The sequence below is a fragment of the Balaenoptera ricei genome, chromosome X, assembly GCF_028023285.1.
Source record: "Balaenoptera ricei isolate mBalRic1 chromosome X, mBalRic1.hap2, whole genome shotgun sequence".
NCBI lineage: Eukaryota > Metazoa > Chordata > Mammalia > Artiodactyla > Balaenopteridae > Balaenoptera > Balaenoptera ricei.
Genome location: NC_082660.1, coordinates 130,463,241 through 130,487,258, shown reverse-complemented (window position 1 = coordinate 130,487,258; position 24,018 = coordinate 130,463,241). Strand labels below are relative to the sequence as shown.

General features: G+C 38.4%; 2 protein-coding genes across 2 annotated transcripts in view; both read right to left on the bottom strand.

Annotated features, from left to right (window-relative positions):
• Positions 1-555, bottom strand: part of LOC132357214 (non-histone chromosomal protein HMG-14-like) — a 51,600-nt gene extending 51,045 nt beyond the window's left edge. The window contains exon 1 of the mRNA XM_059910488.1: positions 404-555. Within this exon, the coding sequence (XP_059766471.1) occupies positions 404-555 (152 nt within the window). The remainder of the gene's footprint in view (positions 1-403) is intronic.
• A 6,814-nt stretch (positions 556-7,369) lies between these two features.
• The window catches only part of FMR1NB (FMR1 neighbor), a 33,147-nt gene continuing 16,498 nt past the window's right edge, over positions 7,370-24,018 (bottom strand). The window contains 4 exon segments of the mRNA XM_059910487.1: positions 7,370-7,456; positions 10,814-10,962; positions 22,122-22,218; positions 23,593-23,733. Coding sequence (XP_059766470.1) covers positions 7,440-7,456; positions 10,814-10,962; positions 22,122-22,218; positions 23,593-23,733 — 404 coding nt within the window. The 3' untranslated portion in view covers positions 7,370-7,439.

Sequence of the window (24,018 nt, the reverse complement as noted above, 5' to 3'; positions counted from 1 at the left end):
CTGCCTACTAGTCATATCTACCTGGATGGCCCATAGGCACTTAAAACAGCCTATCCAAAAATGACTCATCTCCCCCTGCCAAACCTGCCCTTCTCACTGTTCCAGCTTAGCACCATCTTTCCAGTTGACCCACCATTTAGAAACCTGAAATTAATACTCTCTTCAACACCCTAATTTCTTCCCCCCCACACACTGATCACCTAGTCCTATTGATGCTACATGCTAAATAGCTCTCAAATCTACTTCTATCCACAAGTGCCACTACTCCAGCCGAGGATACCATATTTTCTCATCTACATTAATACCACGGTCTCATAACTGGTTCCCTTGACCCCAGTGTTGCTCACTCCCAATTCTCCACACAATAGTCAGAGTGACCTATAAGGATTAGATCTAACCATACCATTCCTTTGCCTGAAACCCTTCATTGGTTCCCGCCAACCACAGGATAAAACCCAACCCTTTAATGTGGGTTATAAGTTCTTCTGATTTAACATCTAAGATAAAGTTGCTGCCATCCTGAACTATCTGCAGTGCTCCAAATACTCCATGCATTTGGGCCTTCATACCTGAAACACGCCTCCCACCACACAGTGATTCCATGGTGAACGCTTGTTCATCCCTCTTACCTTTCATTTTATGTCTCTTCCTGAAGTCTGGGCTAGTGTCCCTGCCATCTGCTCCCACAGAACTTGGTACTCCTCCCATCACAGCCCTGTCATTACTTCTTTACCCAATTTCTTCCCCAGCTGGATGGTGAGCTCCGTGACGGAAAGGCTAAGTCTATCTTGCTCATGATTATATCCCCAGTACATAGCCTAGCAGGGGCTAAATCAATGTTTGTTGAATGAATGAGCAATAAGCCCAGGTAAACTTGAGCCCTACACATTTCAAAGAGGAAAGTAAATCATAAAAAAAGACATAAATTTTTTAAAAAATCAATTTTACGTATGTCAGAGAACACAACTCTTTTCTTCAAAAAGTAAATATAAGATAATAACAGTGTTCAGCTCTGGGTAGTGGATTATGGTTGAGTTTTTTTCCTTTCTTCTACATAGCCTTTTTACCAAATTGTCTATAATGAGTGTGTCTTACTTTTATGGTGGAAAAAATAATGTTATAAATTATAAACTACAAAGAACCCTAACACAAAATATTTTTACCTCTTTTCCTCAAAACAAAGAGTGCCATATACAGTGAAATATGATCACTGGGTTTTTTCTGCCACTTTGCTTGAAGGTGAATAACAAAATGAAATCTCTGCTTTATTTAACACCAAGAGAAGTATATATATGTTGATAACATAACCCAAGTTGCAAAAATCACATCACTATCTAGGACCTGAAATGCAAGCAGTGCTTTTCATATGGTTTTTTAAATTCTGTGGAAGCTATTCTTTTTTTAATCAGTCATCAATTTTATACACATCAGTGTATACGTGTCAATCCCAATCGCCCAATTCAGCACACAGCCATCCCCACCCCACCGCAGTTTTCCCCCCTTGGTGTCCATATGTCTGTTCTCTACATCTGTGTCTCAACTTCTGCCCTGCAAACCGGTTCATCTGTACCATTTTTCTAGGTTCCACATACATGCGTTAATATACGATATTTGTTTTTCTCTTTCTGACTTACTTCACTCTGTATGACAGTCTCTACATCCATCCACGTCTCAAAAAATGACCCAATTTCGTTCCTTTTTATGGCTGAGTAACATTCCATTGTATATATGTACCACAACTTCTTTATCCATTCCTCTGTCGATGGGCATTTAGGTTGCTTCCATGACCTGGCTATTGTAGATAGTGCTGCAATGAACATTGGGGTGCATGTGTCTTTTTGAATTATGGTTTTCTCTGGGTATATGCCCAGTAGTGGGATTGCTGGATCATATGGTAATTCTATTTTTAGTTTTTAAAGGAACCTCCATACTGTTCTCCATAGTGGCTGTATCAATTTACATTCCCACCAGCACGCAAGAGGGTTCCCTTTTCTCCGCACCCTCTCCAGCATTTGTTGTTTGTAGATTTTCTGATGATGCCCATTCTAACTGGTGTGAGGTGATACCTCATTGTAGTTTTGATTTGCATTTCTCTAATAATTAGTGATGTCGAGCATCTTTTCACGTGCTTCTTGGCCATCTGTATGTCTTCTTTGGAGAAATGTCTATTTAGGTCTTCTGCCCATTTTTGGATTGGGTTGTTTGTTTCTTTAATATTGAGCTGAATGAGCTGTTTATATATTTTGGAGATTAATCCTTTGTCCGTTGGTTCGTTTGCAAATATTTTCTCCCATTCTGAGGGTTGTCTTTTCGTCTTGTTTACGGTTTCCTTTGCTGTGCAAAAGCTTTGAAGTTTCATTAGGTCCCATTTGTTTATTTTTCTTTTTTATTTCCATTACTGTAGGAGGTGGATCAAAAAAGATCTTGCTGTGATTTATGTCAAAGAGTGTTCTTCCTATGTTTTCCTCTAAGAGTTTTATAGTGTCCGGTCTTACATTTAGGTCTCGAATCCATTTTGAGTTTATTTTTGTGTATGGTGTTAGGGAGTGTTCTAATTTCATTCTTTTACATGTAGCTGTCCAGTTTTCCCAACACCACTTATTGAAGAGACTGTCTTTTCTCCATTGTATATCTTTGCCTCCTTTGTCATAGATTAGTTGACCATAGGTGCGTGGGTTTATCTCTGGGCTTTCTATCTTGTTCCATTGATCTATGTTTCTGTTTTTGTGCCAGTACCATATTGTCTTGATTACTGTAGCTTTGTAGTATAGTCTGAAGTCAGGGAGTCTGATTCCTCCAGCTCCGTGTTTTTCCCTCAAGACTGCTTTGGCTATTCGGGGTCTTTTGTGTCTCCATACAAATTTTAAGATGATTTGTTCTAGTTCCGTAAAAAATGCCATTGGTAATTTGATAGGGATTGCATTGAATCTGTAGATTGCTTTGGGTAGTATAGTCATTTTCACAATATTGATTCTTCCAATCCAAGAACATGGTATATCTCTCCACCTGTTGGTATCACCTTTAATTTCTTTCATCAGTGTCTTATAGTTTTCTGCATACAGGTCTTTTGTTTCCCTAGGTAGGTTTATTCCTAGGTATTTTATTCTTTTTGTTGCAATGGTAAATGGGAGTGTTCCCATAATTTCTCTTTCAGATTTTTCATCATTAGTGTATAGGAATGCAAGAGATTTCTGTGCATTAATTTTGTATCCTGCAGCTTTACCAAATTCATCAGTTAGCTCTAGTAGTTTTCTGGTGGCATTTTTAGGATTCTCTATGTATAGTGTCATGTCATCTGCAAACAGTGACAGTTTTACTTCTTCTTTTCCAATTTGTATTCCTTTTATTTCTTTTTCTTCTCTGATTGCCATGGCTAGGACTTCCAAACCTATGTTGAATAATAGTGGTGAGAGTGGACATCCTTATCTTGTTCCTGATCTTAGAGGAAATGCTTCCAGTTTTTCACCGTTGAGAATGATGTTTGCTGTGGGTTTGTCGTATATGGCCTTTATTATGTTGAGGTAGGTTCCCTCTATGCCCACTTTCTGGAGAGTTTTTATCATAAATGGGTGTTGAATTTTGTCAAAAGCTTTTTCTGCATCTATTGAGATGATCATGTGGTTTTTATTCTTCAATTTGTTAATATGGTGTATCACATTGATTGATTTGCGTATATTGAAGAATCCTTGCATCCCTGGGGTAAATCCCACTTGATCGTGGTGTATGATCCGTTTAATGTGTTGTTGGATTCTGTTTGCTAGTATTTTGTTGAGGATTTTTGCATCTATGTTCATCAGTGATATTGGTCTGTAATTTTCTTTTTTTGTAGTATCTTTGTCTGGTTTTGGTATCAGGGTGATGGTGGCCTCATAGAATGAGTTTGGGAGTGTTCCTTCCTCTGCAACTTTTTGGAAGAGTTTGAGAAGGATGGGTGTTAGCTCTTCTCTAAATGTTTGATAGAATTCACCTGTGAAGCCATCTGGTCCTGGACTTTTGTTTGTTGGAAGATTTTTAATCACAGTTTCAATTTCATTTCTTGTGATTGGTCTGTTCATATTTTCTGTTTCTTCCTGGTTCAGTCTTGGAAGGTTATACCTTTCTAAGAATTTGTCCACTTCTTCCAGGTTGTCCATTTTATTGGCATAGAGTTGCTTGTAGTAGTCTCTTAGGATGCTTTGTATTTCTGCGGTGTCTGTCTGTTGTAACGTCTCCTTTTTCATTTCTAATTTTATTGATTTGAGTCCTCTCCCTCTTTTTCTTGATGAGTCTGGCTAATGGCTTATCAATTTTGTTTATCTTCTCAAGGAACCAGCTTTTAGTTTTATTGATCTTAGCTATTGTTTTCTTTGTTTCTATTTCATTTATTTCTGCTCTGATCTTTATGATTTCTTTCCTTCTGCTAACTTTGGGTTTTGTTTGTTCTTCTTTCTCTAGTTCCTTTAGGTGTAAGGTTAGATTGCTTACTTGAGATTTTTCTTGTTTCTTTAGGTAGGCTTGTATAGCTATAAACTTCCCTCTTAGAACTGCTTTTGCTGCATCCCATAGGTTTTGGATCATCGTGTTTTCGTTGTCATTTGTCTCTAGGTATTTTTTGATTTCCTCTTTGATTTCTTCAGTGATCTCTTGGTTATTTAGTAACGTATTGTTTAGCCTCCATGTGTTTGTGCTTTTCACGTTTTTTTCCCTGTAATTCATTTCTAATCTCATAGCGTTGTGGTCAGAAAAGATGCTTGATATGATTTCAGTTTTCTTAAATTTACTGAGGCTTGATTTGTGACCCAAGATGTGATCTATCCTGGAGAATGTTCTGTGCGCACTTGAGAAGAAAGTGTAATCTGCTGTTTTTGGATGGAATGTCCTATAAATATCAATCAAATCTATCTGGTCTATTGTGTCATTTAAAGCTTCTGTTTCCTTATTTATTTTCATTTTGGATGATCTGTCCATTGGTGTAAGTGAGGTGTTAAAGTCCCCCACTATTATTGTGTTACTGTCGATTTCCTCTTTTATAGCTGTTAGCAGTTGCCTTATGTATTGAGGTGCTCCTATGTTGGGTGCATATATATTTATAATTGTTATATCTTCTTCTTGGATTGATCCCTTGATCCTTATGTAGTGTCCTTCCTTGTCTCTTGTAACATTCTTTATTTTAAAGTCTATTTTATCTGATATGAGTATAGCTACTCCAGCTTTCTTTTGATTTCCATTTGCATGGAATATCTTTTTCCATCCCCTCACTTTCAGTCTGTATGTGTCCCTAGGTCTGAAGTGGGTCTCTTGTAGACAGCATATATATGGGTCTTGTTTTTGTATCCATTCAGCAAGCCTGTGTCTTTTGGTTGGAGCATTTAATCCATTCACGTTTAAGGTAATTATCGATATGTATGTTCCTATGACCATATTCTTAATTGTTTTGGGTTTGTTTTTGTAGGTCCTTTTCTTCTCTTGTGTTCCCCACTTAGAGAAGTTCCTTTAGCATTTGTTGTAGAACTGGTTTGGTGGTGCTGAATTCTCTTAGCTTTTGCTTGTCTGTAAAGCTTTTGATTTCTCCATCAAATCTAAATGAGATCCTTGCTGGGTAGAGTAATCTTGGTTTTAGGTTCTTCCCTTTCATCACTTTTAGTATATCATGCCACTCCCTTCTGGCTTGTAGAGTTTCTGCTGAGAAATCAGCTGTTAACCTTACGGGAGTTCCCTTGTATGTTATTTGCTGTTTTTCCCTTGCTGCTTTCAATAATTTTTCTTTGTCTTTAATTTTTGCCAATTTGATTACTCTGTGTCTCGGCCTGTTTCTCCTTGGGTTTATCCTGTATGGGACTCTCTGCGCTTCCTGGACTTGGGTGGCTATTTCCTTTCCCATGTTAGGGAAGTTTTCGACTATAATCTCTTCAAATATTTTCTCTGGTCCTTTCTCTCTCTTCTCCTTCTGGGGCCCCTATAATGTGAATGTTGTTGCGTTTAATGTTGTCCCAGAGGTCTCTTAGGCTGTCTTCATTTCTTTTCATTCTTTTTTCTTTAGTCTGTTCCGCAGCAGTGAATTCCACCATTCTGTCTTCCAGGTCACTTATCCGTTCTTCTGCCTCAGTTATTCTGCTATTGATTCCTTCTAGTGTAGTTTTCATTTCAGTTATTGTATTGTTCATCTCTGTTTGTTTGTTCTTTAATTCTTCTAGGTCTTTGTTAAACATTTCTTGCATCTTCTCGATCTTTGCCTCCATTCTTATTCTGAGGTCCTGGATCATCTTCACTATCCTTATTCTGAATTCTTTTTCTGGAAGGTTGCCTATCTCCACTTCATTTAGTTGTTTTTCTGGGGTTTTATCTTGTTCCTTCATCTAGTATATAGCCCTCTGCCTTTTCATCTTGCCTATGTTTTCTGTGAATGTGGTTTTTGTTCCACAGGCTGCAGGATTGTAGTTTTTCTTTCTTCTGCTGTCTGCCCTCTGGTGGTTGAGGCTACTAAGAGACTTGATGGGAGGCTCTGGTGGTGGGTAGAGCTGACTGTTGCTGTGGTGGTCAGAGCTCAGTAAAACTTTAATCCATTTGACTGTTGATGGGTGGGGCTGGGTTCCCTCCCTGTTGGTTGTTTTGCCTGAGGCAACCCAACACTGGAGCCTACCTGGGCTCTTTGGTGGGGCTAATGACAGACTCTGGGAGGGCTCACGCCCAGGAGCACTTCCCAGAACTTCTGCTGCCAGTGTCCTTGTCCCCACGGTGAAACAGAGCCACCCCCCCGCCTCTGCAGGAGACCTTCTAACACTAGCAGGTAGGTCTGGTTCAGTCTCCCCCGGGGTCACTGCTCCTTCCCCTGGGTCCCGATGCGCACACTATTTTGTGTGCACCCTCCAAGAGTGGGGTCTCTGTTTCCCACAGTCCTGTCGAAGTCCTGCAATCAATTCCCACTTGGCTTCAAAGTCTGATTCTCTATGAATTCCTCTTCCCGTTGCCAGACCCCCAGGTTGGGAAGCCTGACGTGGGGCTCAGAACCCTCACTCCAGTGGGTGGACTTCTGTGGTATAAGTGTTCGCCAGTCTGTGAGTCACCCACCCACCAGTTATGGGCTTTGATTTTACTCTGATTGCACCCCTCCTACTGTCTCACTGTGGCTTCTCCTTTGTCTTTGGATGTGGGGTATCTTTTTTGGTGAGTTCCAGTGTCTTCCTGTCAATGACTGTCCAGCAGCTAGTTGTGATTCTGGTGTTCTCGCAAGAGGGAGTGAGAGCACGTCCTTCTACTCCGCCATCTTGGTTAATCTCCCCTGTAAGCTATTTTTAATAAGAATTCGGATTCTGGTTTGATGCATAAAAACTGAATTAATCTTTATTTTATATTTAGAAATAAACACAACAAAAATAAGAACTAAGTTTTATCCTTCTAAAACACTCCATCAGGTTTGGATGACTAGGACAGTCTCTTCTGCTCTGAAAGACGTGTCCTTCTCAATAGGAAAATAATGCTACAGGAGAAAAGTAAAGTAGAGTTAAACAACTTGAAAACTAGTATACACACATCACACTTTGTTACAGAAGGAACTGACTGCGACAAAGTTCTCAAATTCTATATATTGAATGCTATGATCAACTTAGTTATTTTCAGTTTGCCAGTGTATCATCTTATTACAGTGAGGCATACAGACAAAATACACTATAGCAAATACCATTACAATGACATTTTCTGAATAACAAAGTTAACTTCCATGCCTCAGAGAATGACCCACAGAAATCAAGTTTCGTTAGTCTAGTTATAATGTCATATGTGTGCATACACGCATGTGTGTGCATATATTGGGTTGGCCAAAAGTTTCGTTCGTTTTTTTCCATAAGATGGCTCTAGTAGCGCTTAGTTGTGTTTAACTTCATTCGAAACCATTTTGTTAGATTGTGACAGCTGTCATATCAGCATGCATTTTAAAAAAACTTATCAAAACTGATGAATTTTTGTGTAGCCATTTTAATACTGAAGATGGAAGAAAAAAAAGCAACATTTCCTGCATATTATGCTTTATTATTTCAAGAAAGGTAAAAAAGCAACTGAAACGCAAAAAAAAAAAAAAGATTTGTAGAGTGTATGGAGAAGGTACTGTGACTGATGGAACGTGTCAAAAGTGGTCTGCGAAGTTTCGTGCTGGAGATTTCTCGCTGGACGATGCTCCACGGTAGGGTAGACCAGTTGAAGTTGATGGCGATCAAATCGAGACATTAATTGAGAACAATCAACATTATACCACGTGGGAGATTGCCGACATACTCAACATATCCAAATCAAGTGTTGAAAATCATTTGTACCAGCTTGGTTATGTGAATCGCTTTGATGTTTGGGTTCCACATAAGTTAAGCGGAAAAAAACCTTCTTGACCGTATTTCCACATGTGATTCTCTACTTAAACATAACAAAAACGTTCCAGTTTTTAAAACAAGTTGTGACAGGTGATGAAATGTGGATACTGCACAATAATGTGGAACGGAAGAGATCGTGGGGCAAGTGAAATGAACAAACACCAACCACACCAAAGGCCGGTCTTCATCCAAAGAAGGTGATGTTGTGTATATGGTGGGATTGGAAGGGAGTCCTCTATTATGAGCTCCTTCCGGAAAACCAAACGATTAATTCCAACAAGTACTGCTCCCAATTAGACCAACTGAAAGCAGCACTTGACAAAAAGGGTCTGGAATTAGTCAACAGAAAACGCATAATCTTCCATCAGGATAACGCCAAGACCGCATGTTTCTTTGATGACGAGGCAAAAACTGTTACAGCTTGGCTGGGAAGTTCTGATTTATCCACCATATTCACCAGACATTGCACCTTTGGATTTCCATTCATTTCGGTCTTTACAAAATTCTCTTAATGGAAAAAATTTCAATTCTATGGAGGACTGTAAAAGGCACCTAGTGACCTATGAGCTTCAGGAGCTAATAGAGTGCTACAGTGACACTCCAACTGTCAGAATGAGAGTAGCCGAGTAGCAGAATTTTGAGTGTCAGGTTATACTTGGGCGGGGCGGGTTGGGGGGTACAACTGTCCAAGAAAAGAGGAGTCTTGAAAATACACTGGTGGGGGAGATACTCGTAGAGGGGTACACTGAGCTAATCCTCCCAGCTCTTTAGGAGTGCTGGAATGTGTTTTAAAAGGCGGAAGGAAAGAGTCCTAATTTTAGGAAGTAGTCCACAGATTCATGCTCTCATATTATAGATAAAGCTGCATAAGTTTACAAGTCCACGTAGCTATACCTACCAAAAAAAACAAGAAAAGCAGCTATTCTGAGACCTTTTCTGAAGATCACTCAGAGGTTTTAGGTTAAAAAAGAAGCATGTTCAGGATGTTTTAAGCTGTGTAACAAACCTGAAGTTGTCACCAGGGTAGGGACAGGGTGCTACTGTTATGTTAACTTTTCCATAAACTTACTGGTTTATTATTTCTTAGTGGAAACTTTTTTTCCTTAAAATAAAAATAACTTTTCTTTGCTCAAAAAGATAAAAAGCTTTGGGAAGATGGAATTATGAAGTTGCCTGAAAAATGGCAGAAGGTAGTGGAACAAAAGGGTGAATACGTTGTTCAATAAAGTTCTTGGTGAAAATGAAAAATGTGTCTTTTACTTAAAAACCGAAGGCACTTTTTGGCCAATCCCCAATATATGTGCATGCGTGTACTGCATTAAAGTTATACAAAGTAATACATAGGTATGTGTAATAATATACATGTATTATTATTATATATACTTATGTATTACCTTATATAAATAATATGTCAATTACATACACATATATAATACCTTGTATAAGGATTTTCTTTTGTTTCCTCTGAGATAAGTCACTTTTCCTATTCCTCTAGTCCAAATCTCCATTTTGCAGCTTCATGAACTGAGCCCAGGAAAGTTAAGGGACTTGCCCAAACTCCCACCGTAAATAACAGGAGAACTGGGACTAAAGCCAGAGTCTCCTGACGCTCGGTTTAATGGTCTGTTATTCCACTCCTCTCCTTCTCCATAACTGAGACTAGAAATCAACACCTTAAATTTGAGTAATGTACTGCAATTTTCAAAGCATTTTCACATATGCTTAAGCTACACACACACACACACACACACACACACTCTCAGCTGATGGTATCAAGGCTAAGTTACTTGCCCATGGAAATGCCACTACTTAATGGCCTGAGTCTCCTGACTCCCAATCTAGTACCCTATTCCTTGAAGTAGACTTCTTTTCTCACAAACCATTTTATTCTTACTGGGCCCTTGGTAATTACTTTGGGAGGAGGAGACCCAGGCCAAGGCTAGGGGATCTGTAAGTCTGTGCAAGTGAAATGAGGCCCAGGTAGTCCCCTGGTGTGTGATTCTGGGATCCCCTCTCTGAACCTCTTCTAATACTGGATTGTGTACGTTTGGGGAGCAGGTAGCTGAAACTACACCTAGGATCCAGGATTTGATCTCAGGTTTGTCAGACTCCTGAGGCTATGCTCCTTCCCCCGGATATGCCATGTGGTCAACACACATGGAGGACCATGGTCATTATTATTTAGCAAGGGTGTCTATCATGGAGCTTCAGAGTCAGGGCAGGCAGATTCCATTTCTTTGTTTCCCTGAAGGGCTGAACTATGTATACCAAATAATACGGCACCCAAACAACCTAGCACATTTCTTGTCCACCTTCCTCCCATCCAAGTATTCCTAGTGATAATATTTGTTTCAGAAGCTGATACTCCTGTGGTCCAAACATTTGTGGGATAAAAAAAATAGGCATCAATTGAACCAAGATGATGATAACAAGAATCAAATATTAAATACTTCAACTTTATATCCTATTGTCATTACCTTTGGTCTCCTGCTCCTTTTCATCACCTAATCCTTCCTCATCCGTTGCTTTCCCTAACGTTTCAGCATTCCTCTTTAGTTTCCTTCTTCGGTTCTTCAAACCCTTTAAAATTATGTTGACTTTCCTTCGTAAAGGATTGGCCCATGTGCTGCAATATTAAAAGTTCAAAGTGAAACCTTACTTCTCAACAGTGACAGAACAATAACAATGGTGGGTTATAAGGAAAAGGCTATTTGCTCACATAACTCTTTACACATTCCCACCTAATTGTTTAATTCCAGATTTAATAACTCTGATAGAAAGTATTACACTTGGCTCAATCACATTTATCATTGTAACCATAATTATTATTCTATATAGCATTATTTTGATCATTGGATCCTCTGCAACAGGAATGCCGTCCTACTTCCCTCTGCTGACATCAATGTTACCCACCCTTCAAGATCCAGCTTATATGTTATTTGTCTAGATAGCCTTCTCTTTCACTCTTAGCCTATAGGGATCCCTCTCTCTTATGAACTTCAAAACTAAATAGTAATAGTTCACATTACATGATCATCTACAGTTTTACAATTTCGCACTCACACTCATTATTGCTATCATTGGGTATTCAATCCTGTTCTTCCTTGCATTTGTGTGGACAGTGGATGGAGGTGGGTACTTGAGAGCCTCTCACAGGCCAAGAACTTGGCCAGGTGCTTTACATAGTTTATCTTATTTAATCCTCACGACAGCCCTATAAGGTGCAAATGATTAAACTGGGGCTTAAAGAGGTAAGATAACTCATCCAAGGTCATACATCGCTAGTAAATGGAGGTGTTACTAGTATTTGAACCTATGTCTGTCTGACTCAAGTACAGATGTTTTCTATTAGACAACACTGCAGCATTAGCAAATAATGACTAATAACGGCAGGTATGATAGAATTCCTGCATGCCAAGGCCTGTGTATAAGTACTTCATGTGCATGATCTTATTTAGTTAATGAGGCAGGTACTATTTCTATCATTTCCATTTTTCATACAGGGAAATTGAGGCACTGAGAAGGAAGGTAATTTGCCCAAGGTCACCAGACTACTCAGTACTGGAGGCAGGATTCAAATCCAGACCTGCTTAAATCTAAAGCACAATCTCTTACCCACTACGCTATTGTAGTCTATTTTGTCTATCGTTGTCTTATTTTTCCCCTCAGAGCTTGGAAATAACTTCAGGCTAGAGCTTTACCTTGTAACTTCATATATCCCACAGAGCCTGGTAACCCAGTGAGGACTCAGGAAATGTTAGTTGATATTTATGTTTACAGAGCTTTCACTTTCTAAATACCTAAAAACAATCCAAGGAAAAGAAACAGGAATGCCCAAAGCAGAGGTAAGGATGGAAATCCAAAAGAGAAAGAAAGAGAGAAAGATTTGCATATAAGATTATGAAGAGGTAATGACAGATACATATTCCTATCCTCAGCTCAATGCTAGATAGCGTACAGAAGAGGATACCTGGCCCTGACAGTGCTACTTAGCTATACAGAGCAGCGGGTTCTGTGCATGTGGGGCCCAAAGATAGAAAATCCTGACTTTGACATGATGACTCTGAAGGTAATACTCACTTTTCTCCCCTAAAACTACATTACTGGGTTGTCACTGAGCTCCATTAGCTAAGGCAGATATAGAGCAAATAAACACCTTTTTCTCAATTGATCATAAAAAGTCTCCAGGCATAAATGAAACAGTGGGTGAAGGCCAAAAATACATTTATATGATTTACCTATGGTCTATTTACATTGCAGTGCTGTTAACTGCAGTCTCAAAAACAAAAACAAAAAAAACCTGAAACAACTGCATAGTTCTCAGTCCCCTGGGGCTACATGTGTTTCAGAATGCAGAATATTTTGGATTTTAGAAAGATAATATGACATGATATACTGCATATTACATGACACTCTCATGGGGTCTGGGGCAGCATCTCATGATCAAACAGTAATATTTCTACAACAAAATATATGAATATTCACTCTAAGCATTAAATAATGACTAGAAAGTGTCTCAGGTCAGGTCAGATCAGGTTTTGCTGCCAAATGAGTTAGGAAAAAAGTTTTAGGTTTGCAGAACTTCTTGAATTTCAGAATTTTAGATAAGAAATTAGGGACTTATACTTTTTTCCAATGCTGTGACTTCAATATATCTTACTTCACATAATTAAAATGACTATGTTTTCTTTACCCACAGGTTTTATTTTAAATTTAATGTACATTTCCCCTTAATTAACAAAGAAAAATGCAACACAGCCTTATTATTTTAAAACTCACTGCACTGGTTTAGGTTGCAGAGGACTTAATATTAGGTTCAACCTTCTAACATTACTGAGATCCAAAGTTACATTTTCTACCCAATATCTAATGAGAATGCTCAAGGGGGAAAGTAAGGGTGAGATTATTTGTTCAGTGTCCTAGAGGTGATTTTCTTCTTTTCATATAAAATGTCATATATTGTCACCAGCATACTCACACTTGAAATATACAGATCAGCTTATCCAATACTCATTCACTCACTGACACATCTGCTCATTTATGAAATTAACGCTATTCTAAATAGTGAGACATAAAGATGAGTAAGACATGGGACCTGCCCTCAAAGGAGCTTAAAACTTAGAAGGGAAGGCAGATACATAGGCTGATAATTATGTCACATTGAGATAATCCAAGTAGAGGTAAGCAGAGGTTGGTAGAAGACAAACAGGAAGAAGCCTGACCCGATCTGGGCAGTAGGTTTGGGGTAAGCTTCCTAGAGGAGGTGACATCTAATATGAGGCCTGCATTCTGGGTGGAGTGAGCCATATAAAGAAGAGTGGAGATGGGGAGATATATGAGAGCATTTCTATCAGTGGGTAGGTACACTGTGTGAAAAGCTCAGAGTCGCAAGGCAGCAAGTTGTTTGTAAGCATCAAGTAGAAGAGTGTGGCTGGAAACACTAAGTAGGCCCACTGGGAATTTCTAGTGATACATATCTATACAGTTGTGAGGCTTTTTTTTTTTCCTCTAGGAATTCCCAGAAGCCTAGATGTAGAAGCAGAGAAGTGGTGTGGATTCAATTTCAATGAAGCAAAGGAGCTGGAAAGACTGTATTAATGTAACAGGCAATAGGATCCAGGGTATATAAAGAAATCAGATGATGTCAAAAAGGTAGAAGACCAGGGGAAAAGAGAGTGTTAAAGAGTCTGAAGGTCTCAATGAAAACAGAGGTAGCAAAAGTAAAGAAAGGAAAAACCTAGAAAACAAGGCACTCCCCTGCTCCATGGTCAAAGAGTAGGATTTTGAAGTTTAAGATTTCAGAGACTCATAGGTTCAATTTTTGATGAATGACAAGGTTCAGGATATGGGCACAAAAATGGGTGGCCAATGCAGAGTGCAGGCAAGAGTCCTCAGAATTGAGTACATCAGGGAAGTCTAAGGCTATGGGCTTAGATGGCTCATAACATGGACAGCGAGGCTATCCAGGAAGATGATCAGATGGAGAACACAACACCTAGCAAGTGCCTAAACCAAGTAGGAGCTCAATAAAGATATGCAGAAAGAATGAATGAATAAACGGTTGAACTGGAGAATCTAGTGCAATTCCAAATGGGCTGTGTACCAGATTCATTTCGGGTGCTTTAAAAATATAAATTTCAGGACCAAACCTCAGACTTACAAAATCGGAATCTCTTGGGTAAAGCCCAGCAATGTGTATTATTAAATATTCCTAAGGTTACTTCCATAGAAGCCATCTACAGTCCACAGTTTGAGAAACACTGATCTAGTGGGTTGATTTTTCCATGTTTCTTAATAAACTATAATTCATTAATATAAATATAAATTATTTAAGATAGTTAAAGAACATAACATCACTTTTATAGCTAGGAAAGCTTATAAGCTTAACTTATCATTTGCAATATCACAAAATAGTCATCAAATCCACAGAAATGACTAACTAGATTATTCCAATAATTATTTACTGATTTGCTTACCACATGGTCTAGAGATCAGTGGTTCTCAAACCGGAGTGTACATGAGAATCACTTGTTGGGCTTGTTAAAACACAAATTGCTGGACTTTAAACCCAGAGTTTCTGATTCAGTAGGTCTGGGGCGGGGCCTGAGAACATGCGTTTCTTACATGTTCCAAAGGGATGATGATGATACCTGTGCAGAAACCCCATTTGGGTATCCCCAGTTCTAGACTCAAAGAAGTATGAAGCTTGGCCCCAGTGTCCTCACAGAGGTTACAATTCAGCTAGAAAAAGAAAACAAACAACAGGAAACAAAGGATAATTACATGTTAGATTATGTGGATAAGAATACCAGCACAGAAAGAGGTTTTAAGACAAGACAAAACACTGGAATCTGGAGCAGTTGCAGGACACTTCATGGAAGAGTTGGGGCAGCTGCAATTTGAAGGTAAGAAAGAATTCAAACAAGTGAAGAGGATGAAGAAGAACAATCCTAAGATCTAGGAAGAACATGGGCAAAAGAACAGAGGCAAGACTAAAGCCTGGGGTATGCCAAGAAAAGTAAAGAGAGTTCCCTGGCTGGAGCAAAAGATACATGGAGTATTATAAGAAATATTACTGGAGTTACAGAATGAGTCCAATATAGATGAAAGCCACAGCCCTTTGAGTGGACTTGAAGCAACAAGATGCTGATGTTTTTATCTAATTTTATTCCTATTTCCTATAGTAAAAAGAGCGAGAAGTCGGAAGACAGATTGGAATCCTTGCTCTATCACTACGTAATCTTGAGCAAGAAGCCAAACCTCCCTGCACCTCTCTGTCTTGAAGGTCACACAAGACAATGTATGTGAAAACTTCACATAAACTGGAAAAGGTCAAACATGCTCATTGTTTTTATCTGTACCTTTTGAGTGTGACTTTCTATCTTGGATACTTGTATGTACCCTTTATTAGACTATGTGTCCCTTGAAAGCACAGAGCATGATCTGATTCACCACTTTGCCCTTCACAGCACCTAACAGAAGGCCTGGAATCCAGATATTCTTGAATGCACTAGAAGTTCTTGAATGATATAATGAAATGAAATAATGCTATTTTAGGAAGGTACGCCTGGCAGGATATAACAGGATGGATTAGAAGGAGAGTAGACTAGGGGTCCACGTATATGTCCAAATTAGCTTGGCAAGCATCCTTACTCACTCCCCCTCCTTCCTAACAGCACAGCCACACACTCCTATTGAAGTGCCAGGAAACTTCTCCAGGACCTAAAGCCTAGCCATCTTCCAAAAGCCACCTGCAGCCCCATCCCAGTTATTGTGTCTCTTGTATAAATTCTTTGTATTGGACATATCATCTCAATGCTCTCCTCAGTTCCCAATTCTGCCTTTGCATTTGGATGCTAGCTAGTCTTGTGTTATGGACTGAATGTTTGTGTCCCTAAAATTCGTCTTGAAGCCCTAGCTCCCAGTATGGTTGCATTGAAGGTGGTACCTCTAGGGAGTAATTAAGGTTAAATGAGGTCATAAGGGTGGGGCCTTGATCAGTAAAATTAATGTCATTATAAAAACTAATTTTAAAATTCTTTTTAGTAAAAACCAGAGAGCTTGCTCTTTCTCTCTCTACCCCCTCTCACAGGCATCACGGAAAGGCCATGTGAGCACACACAGAGAAGGTGGCCATCTGCAAGCCAGGAGGAGAGCCCTTACCAGAAACCAAATCAGCTGGCATCTTGATCATAGACTTCTAGCCAGCAGAACTGTGAGAAAATAAATGTTTATTGTTTAAGCCAACTGGACTGTGGTATTTTGTTATGGCAGCCCTGGAAGACTAATATATTTTGCTCCCCTTTTGCTCCTCTCTTGAAACCACTTACTTAGGACAGCAGTTGACAACATAAAAGGCCTGGACTAAGCTGCGACTATGAAATATGAGAAGAGGTAAATCCCAGACTCATCCCAAAGGAAACCAAAAAAATGACAGGGAGCCTAAAAGAATAGAATTACATATTAAGGATAAAGGAAAGTAAATAGTCACAGATGATTCCAAGGTTTCTAGCCTGGGAGACTAAAGAAATCACTGACAGAAATGAACAGGTGTCAAGGGGAGATGATCTGGGAGAAAAAGAAGTTCAGTTTTGCAGTGCTGCAGGAAGCGCATTCTGCACTAACAGAACACCTAATTCATGAAGGCAGTTGGAAATATAAAACAGATAGAGGTGAGGATTTCAGGATGTATGTTTAAGAGTCATTTATCCAGAGAAGCCCAGAACATTATGTTCAGAAAGGACTTCAGAAATTTTCTAACTCAATTCTCTACTCTAACTTTATGAGAAAATCAATACCAAAAAAAGTTAAGCTCACTATAAAACTGGTAGTGAAGGCAGAAGTAGAACACAGATCTTTTAAAATATTCTTTCTACTACATACTTGTAATATTCTCTGATAGATGAGAATAAGGCTTTGGGAGACAACCACAGTTGGGAAAACAAAGAGAAGCAAATTGAGATGGATCAGAATGGTAAGGAGAACAATGAAATCCAAGGAAGGAAAGTTTCAAAAAGGGAGCAGTCAACAGTGTACTTGTGACAAAAAGGTCAAGTTGGATGGAAACTGAGAAAAGGCCACTGCATTTTGCAATGAGGTTATTAGTTACTTGGCAACAAACTCTTCTTTTTAATAGTACCTAATATCCCAGAATTCTCTAAAATGCTGCCCTTGGAGTCCCTGCAATAGGAATACCTCAGACATATAATCCGCATATAATGAGGTTCTCTTATTATTTCAATAACTAAATTACCTTGAACAGGGTCCAAGAAGAACTGGCTTTATGTGAATTTCAAATCTATAGTGACTCATGTTAGAGAAGGGTTCCAGTTTGCTCACATTCTCATCTGATCATATTTTGTCAAAGTTCTTACAGCCCAGCCATACTTTCAAAATTTATAGACTTTATTTCCTTTCTTTGAATTCATATGTATATAATCCTAGGAACTTCAAACCTTTCAGCAGTTGGCTAATTACTGCATAATCCTTTTCAAAATAACATTACTAATTATATTGTACAGTATAATGAGACACACAAACATAGGGATTTGAAAATGGAAATGCCTATTTTTAAAATTCAATGGGTGATGATTTTTAGGCAATTTTTGACACATTTATTCCCAATTCTTTACCTCCCATTCTATGAGAGTAAGTGGTATTAAGATTATCTACATAATGAAAACCACATTATAATACAGAGAATCACTCAGCAGGATTTGTCTAAATGTAGAAATTTTCAGTAACAGCCATCTGGCAAGCAGCAACATTGAAAGTGTATGGGGGATGTGCTATTTACATCATCTGTGTATCAGATGATCTACAATCTTAAAAAAACATGGCTTTTTTATTAGTTGAAAGAAAACGTAGTCTTGTCATTTTCAGACTGAGTTCTGAATTTTTCTTAATTCGAACTTACAAATTCAATATGACAGGAAGAAAAAGAACATTGAAAATACACTTCATCTGATTTTACTAGGCATGGTATTACAATGTTTGAATCTTCCACCTTACTAAAGCTATGTACACACTCAAGTATCATATCACTATATAATACACAGATGTTTAACTGGCATATACATACAGATTAAACTTTATATAAAAACAGATAAAGATTAGAAGCTGAATTTTGCACTTGAAACTACTGTTATTGGCACTGTATTACTGTAACAGGAAAAATTCAGTCACCCCCCTTCTCCTCTCTCGCCCTAGAGCCTCCTCCCCTGCTTCCTTTTGTCCCAATCCACCTGTTTGTTCCTTCATCTCTATGTAAGTCTTAAGCCTACCAGTGACACTTAAACCTAATGAGGCTTCTGATCCCTATTAATGAGAATAAAAATAGATCTTACATAACCTTGAGGACATAATGAATTTCAAAATGCATCTTATATGCAAGTTTAATAAGGCTATTAGTAGCAAATTCTTAGAAAGCTTTTCACTAATGCTCTCTGCTCCCTTTTGTATATGTGAACCAGTTCAAGCTGGCTTGAGTTTTCTGTTTACCTGGTTCATACCACACTTGAATTCAAGTCAAGTAGAAGTAAACTACAGATTCAGTTACAGATTATTAAAGGGGCAAAGTTCAGCCACTCCTGCTTAGAAATGATAAGCATTTGAGGGATCTGTAGTAAGGAGACTCCATCTGGATGTAACGAATTCTGTGCGAGGGCCCCATCCCCACCTAACCCCAATCTTGTCCTACCTGCAAAAACTCAGCTCAAACAGCACTTCCACCACGGAGCCCACTCTGTCCTCTCCCACTCAGCCTTATCCCCAGTGCCTCAGAACTTTTATAAGTTACTGCCACCACTCATTTTAGTCCTTAATTATATTCCATCTTATATTGTTCTTAATATATCATGCTTGGGATTTATTTTAAGGTAGATTCAAGCTCCTTAAAACTCCTAAAAAGAGCCTATCTCTTAGACATTTCTGCATCCTCCACAATACCTAGCGCAAGCAAACAGTGACTGAATATGGTCAACTGTAGAAAGTGTAAATCAGGCATTAAAGAATAAAATGCATTTGTCTCTGGAAAGTGATTATCCTCTTTAGGTAAACTGCTTTCATTCCTCCCCTCTACTCATATTATTTCTCATTTATCATCCCTCCAACTCTTGCCAGTTGTTAGCTCCTTAGGTTACCTGTAAATAAAAGGCACTGTCCAAACTATAGGAGTTGAGGAATGTCAAAACATCATTTGTTTGGCTTATGACTGAAGGCCAAAATAGAAGAGCTACAACAGCTTTTTCCTGAAGGAATGTATATTTAATGTATAGGAAAGGATCCAGCAAGAGGAGCTTAAGAGTATCTTCCAGGGACTTCCCTGGTGGCGCAGTGGTTAAGAATCCACCTGCCAATGCAGGGGACACGGGTTCGATCCCTGGTCCGGGAAGATCCCACATGCCGCGGAGCAACTAAGCCCGTGCACCACAACTACTGAGCCCGCGTGCCGCAACTACTGAAGCCTGCACACCTAGAGTCCGCGCTCCGCGCAACAAGAGAACCACTGCAGTGAGAAGCTTGTGCACTGCGACAGAGTAGCCCCTGCTCACTGCAACGAGAGAAAGCCCGTGCGCAGCAACGAAGACCCAACGCAGCCAAAAATAAATAATAAATAATAAATAAATAAATAATTTTTTTTTTTAAAAAAGAGTATCTTCCAATGCCTCAAAGGTTCTTCCAACAACGAGGCCCAGATCATGTTACTATAGATATGCATTTCGCTGTGGGCCCCTCTGATTCAGACAAACAACTGTGTTTGGTTTCTTTCTTTTCTTTTTCTAAACCACTACACATTGATTTTACTGCTGCATCTATTTCCCTTTTATGGGATCATTTATTTTACCTACTGTAATTTACTACTGTAATAGTTTATCTAGCTCTTTATTCTTTGAGATGGAGAACAGAAAGTGAGTTAAGGGGATAGCTCTAAAGAGATACCTTGCCCCCAAAAAGGAGGGTTTAGCAGGCTTTGGCCTCCATTTAAACTCCTTGTTTGGTATCAAGGATAGGATCTTTGTTCTAACACAATTATTCTCCTTGCTTCTAAAATCAGCTTACCAGGAAAAGCTGACGGTGCCCCATCCACCCTCAACCATCCACTGTTCCTGGAAATTCAGCTAAGCAGCAAGCTGAAACTGACACCTGCTCTGAGGTTGCAACAAACAGCTCAGGATGACTGAAGGTACATACCACTCTTACACAAAATAGTAAAGTATGTAAGTAAGTAAATAAATAAATAAACCATAGTAAACCAAAATTTATGGCATTCTATATATATACCATTCACATTGTTCAAGTCTCTCAAGCAGTTTGTATTATGTAAAAAGAAGAAAGTATGTTCTTATCAAAGGATAATCCTCTGGAACTCATTTTAGAGAAAACTCCAGTGTACCTTAGCATCCCCATAAAACTCCTTGGCAGAGGCATAATAGAGGGACCATAACGAAATTATTACACCAGGCCTATTATAACAGACACTCTAAATTGCATGGCATAATCCTAAGCTACCTATTTCTAGCAAATAATATTTCTTTTTTATTCATGGGTTATTTTTATATGAAATCAAGCTTTGGAGGGAAGACAGAAGGGTCAAAAATTCCACTCCTATTCCCATTCACCTGTGAAAAGAAAGAAAAGAAAGAAGCCTAGGAATAGAGATAACTCACTCATTATAGGAAACTAAGTGAAAACTGAGAAAAGAATTGACAGTCATGCAAACTGGAAAAGTTGAAAGGCTGTGACCCAATAGTGTCTTCAAAATGGTCTGAGAAAGTGATGAAAGCAATGAGAAAGTTTAAATCACTATATGACTGCCTTCCAGGCTAGCCAACTCCATCCACTGTATTTCTTTATTCATTCAACTATTCATTTATTCAACAAAAATATATTAAGCATCCACTATATGTGAGGCATTCTGCTATGAACTGAAACTACAATGATGAGTATGACAAATTCATCAGACTCAAAGAAAAGGTACAAAAAAGAAAAAAAAAAGACTTAATGATCTTTATGGAAAATAAGGTAACATGTACAGTCTAAATCTTCCAGTGAAATCTAAATAATTTCTTGGTAACTCAAATATCACCTTCTTATTAACTCGAATAAAAACATCAAAGATGCTTAATCTTCAACAGGCACCTTTTCTTTACCAAAATGTTTAAGGAGGAACTTGCTCTCAGGGTTGTGCTAGTGCCGACCCTGCACTTGCACAAACCTGAGAGTGAGTGCCTCACTCACCCCACCCTAGCCCTGGCCCTGCTCTCTATCTCCACACCCACTCTGTCCCAGTAGGTGGGGAGCTATTTAGAAAAACTTACAAGCATCATGCCAACAGCCCACTGAGATTTTGTACAAGATGCTAATAAGAAATCTGATACAAATTGGCTTGAAGGAAGATCAAGGCTTTAAGACTCAATGGTAGATGACCATCTACTAGATGGAAACTAACACTCCTGGGAATCCTTCTGATTTGCAGTTAATAACCACATCCACTCCACATATCCTCAGCTCACTGATTTATTTTTCCTTCCCATTGGGATTTTGTTTGATGAGGGAATGTACAGACTATGCAAGAGGATGTCTTAAATTTATGGAAAAATAAAATAACATGCATTGAAGAAATATTTGGTAACTCAACTTTTAGGTTTTTCCCAAGCTACCTTCTTTTAAACAAAAGGGACCCAAACATAATCCCTGTGCTTTTGGAGCTATGAATAAATGTGTCTACACAAAAATATTCAAGTATACTCAGCAATCAGCAAATAAAAGTTTATGTTTGCCTACCTCCTCCGGCAAAACAAGCAGCAATAAATGGGCAGACATCCCAGGATGATCATGCTGATCACACCAAGCCCAAACATCCGGAACATCTGCGTAGGCTCTGGTGGTTTAATTATATCCTGTTATTTTTATGACTTAAGCAAGAGAAGCAAATCTGAGCTCTTTCATAGTCTTTATAAAAAAACGATCAGTTAATAAAGTAAAATAAGGCGGTATTCTTATATGACAGGTAAATATCACTGGTACTCTATAAGTAGCAGGAGTTCATGAAATGTTCTTGAAATACAACTAAAGGTTACACTTTAAGTATGTTCCCCCCAATGGAAGCCTTAACCAGATGATCCTACTGTTTTTGTTAACAGATTACTACGATTCAGACTATATATATTTCTTCCTATGACCCAAGCATGTTTTTTCCTTGGCCATATGTTATATATCCTAGAATACTCAGGAAGTGAATTCATCTATGAATACTTAACTTGACAAAGGAATGGTTTCTTAAATGTTTACTTCTAAACTATAAAACATTATATTAAATGAGAAATCAAGAATCTGCAGGTGAATAAGTATATTTTATTCTTATATTCATTTGGAAATGCATTCTAATATGATTGGGGAATTGTAAGTCACGGTTCAATTTTTCCCTCTACAAGAACCAAATGTCTCTTCACACATAATATAAAGACTAAACTGATGAATGAATTATAAACACCATGTGACAGTGTTAAAATTGTAATACTATGTTCATGATCAGGTTTCAGTTTCCATTATTAATACTAGATATTCAACAAAGACCTGTAAATTGAATAGGGACTATATTAACCTAAGACACTGTTTTGCATGCATCTTTTTTGTACCATTTGTTGGTAGTTAATCATATCAAATATGTCCATAAAGGGACCAACTGGTAATATGTCCCCACTATCCAAATAAAGGAGCAAAAACAGATGGTCTAGTGTTCAAAACATTGTAAAGAAAAAAAAATCTTAAGAGAAGAACCTAATTCAAAAACAAAAGAACAAAGAGAGAAACTGACAAACAGACTTAACAGGAAACATTCAAGTTACTGTTACATACTGAGATGCTGAAGAAAAGATAAATGAGAAGAATTCTACTCAGGGAGAAAAGATGGGAAGAGAAAGTAAGCTAAGGCATGCCTGACTGGTATCTTCTCCCAGGCATTGAGGGTTACATCTCATAAAGCCTGGAATCTATGGGACAAGATAGTGACTAAAGCAAAAGAAAAGTTGAAACTAATTTCAAACTGCCATAGTCACACCTAAGGACTAAGCAGAAACGGCTCATGAATAGAGGCCTGACCACCTCAGGACTTTCTACAGATGGTATTGCTCTAGGGCTGGGAGCCTCCTTTCAACGTTAAGCTGAGAGACCCAAATTTAAACTTATGCCATTGTGACCTGTTTATTCAATTTTTAAAAACAGGAATATAATAAATGTAAAAGGATTAACTTACTGTCTTTTAGCGGGGCAAAACAGTTGAAGTCACTGGTCCTAGATGACGAATAACAGCACTTGTATCCCAAACATTGACTTTTGCTAAGATTTTGCAGGTGATTGCAAGGCTTTACCACCTGATTCTCCTTTGGAATGCATGCTTTTAGAAACAAAATGCAAGAAAGAGAATTCAGCATGGTTATTAAGTACTTTCCCTAATTAAATAATTACTGCAAGACAAAAGAAAAGAAAAACAAACACTTAAGCTTGTACATTTAAAGAAAAGATTGAATGACATATACAAATAGTAGTAAATGCTGAAAAAATAAGAGTTAAACTAAAAGTTACCACAAAGTTACTTAACATCACACATTTTCAATTCTAGATAAACTGCAGAAAAATATAAACTGTTAACAGATCACTGGTAAGGTAGTTTTTGTTTTTT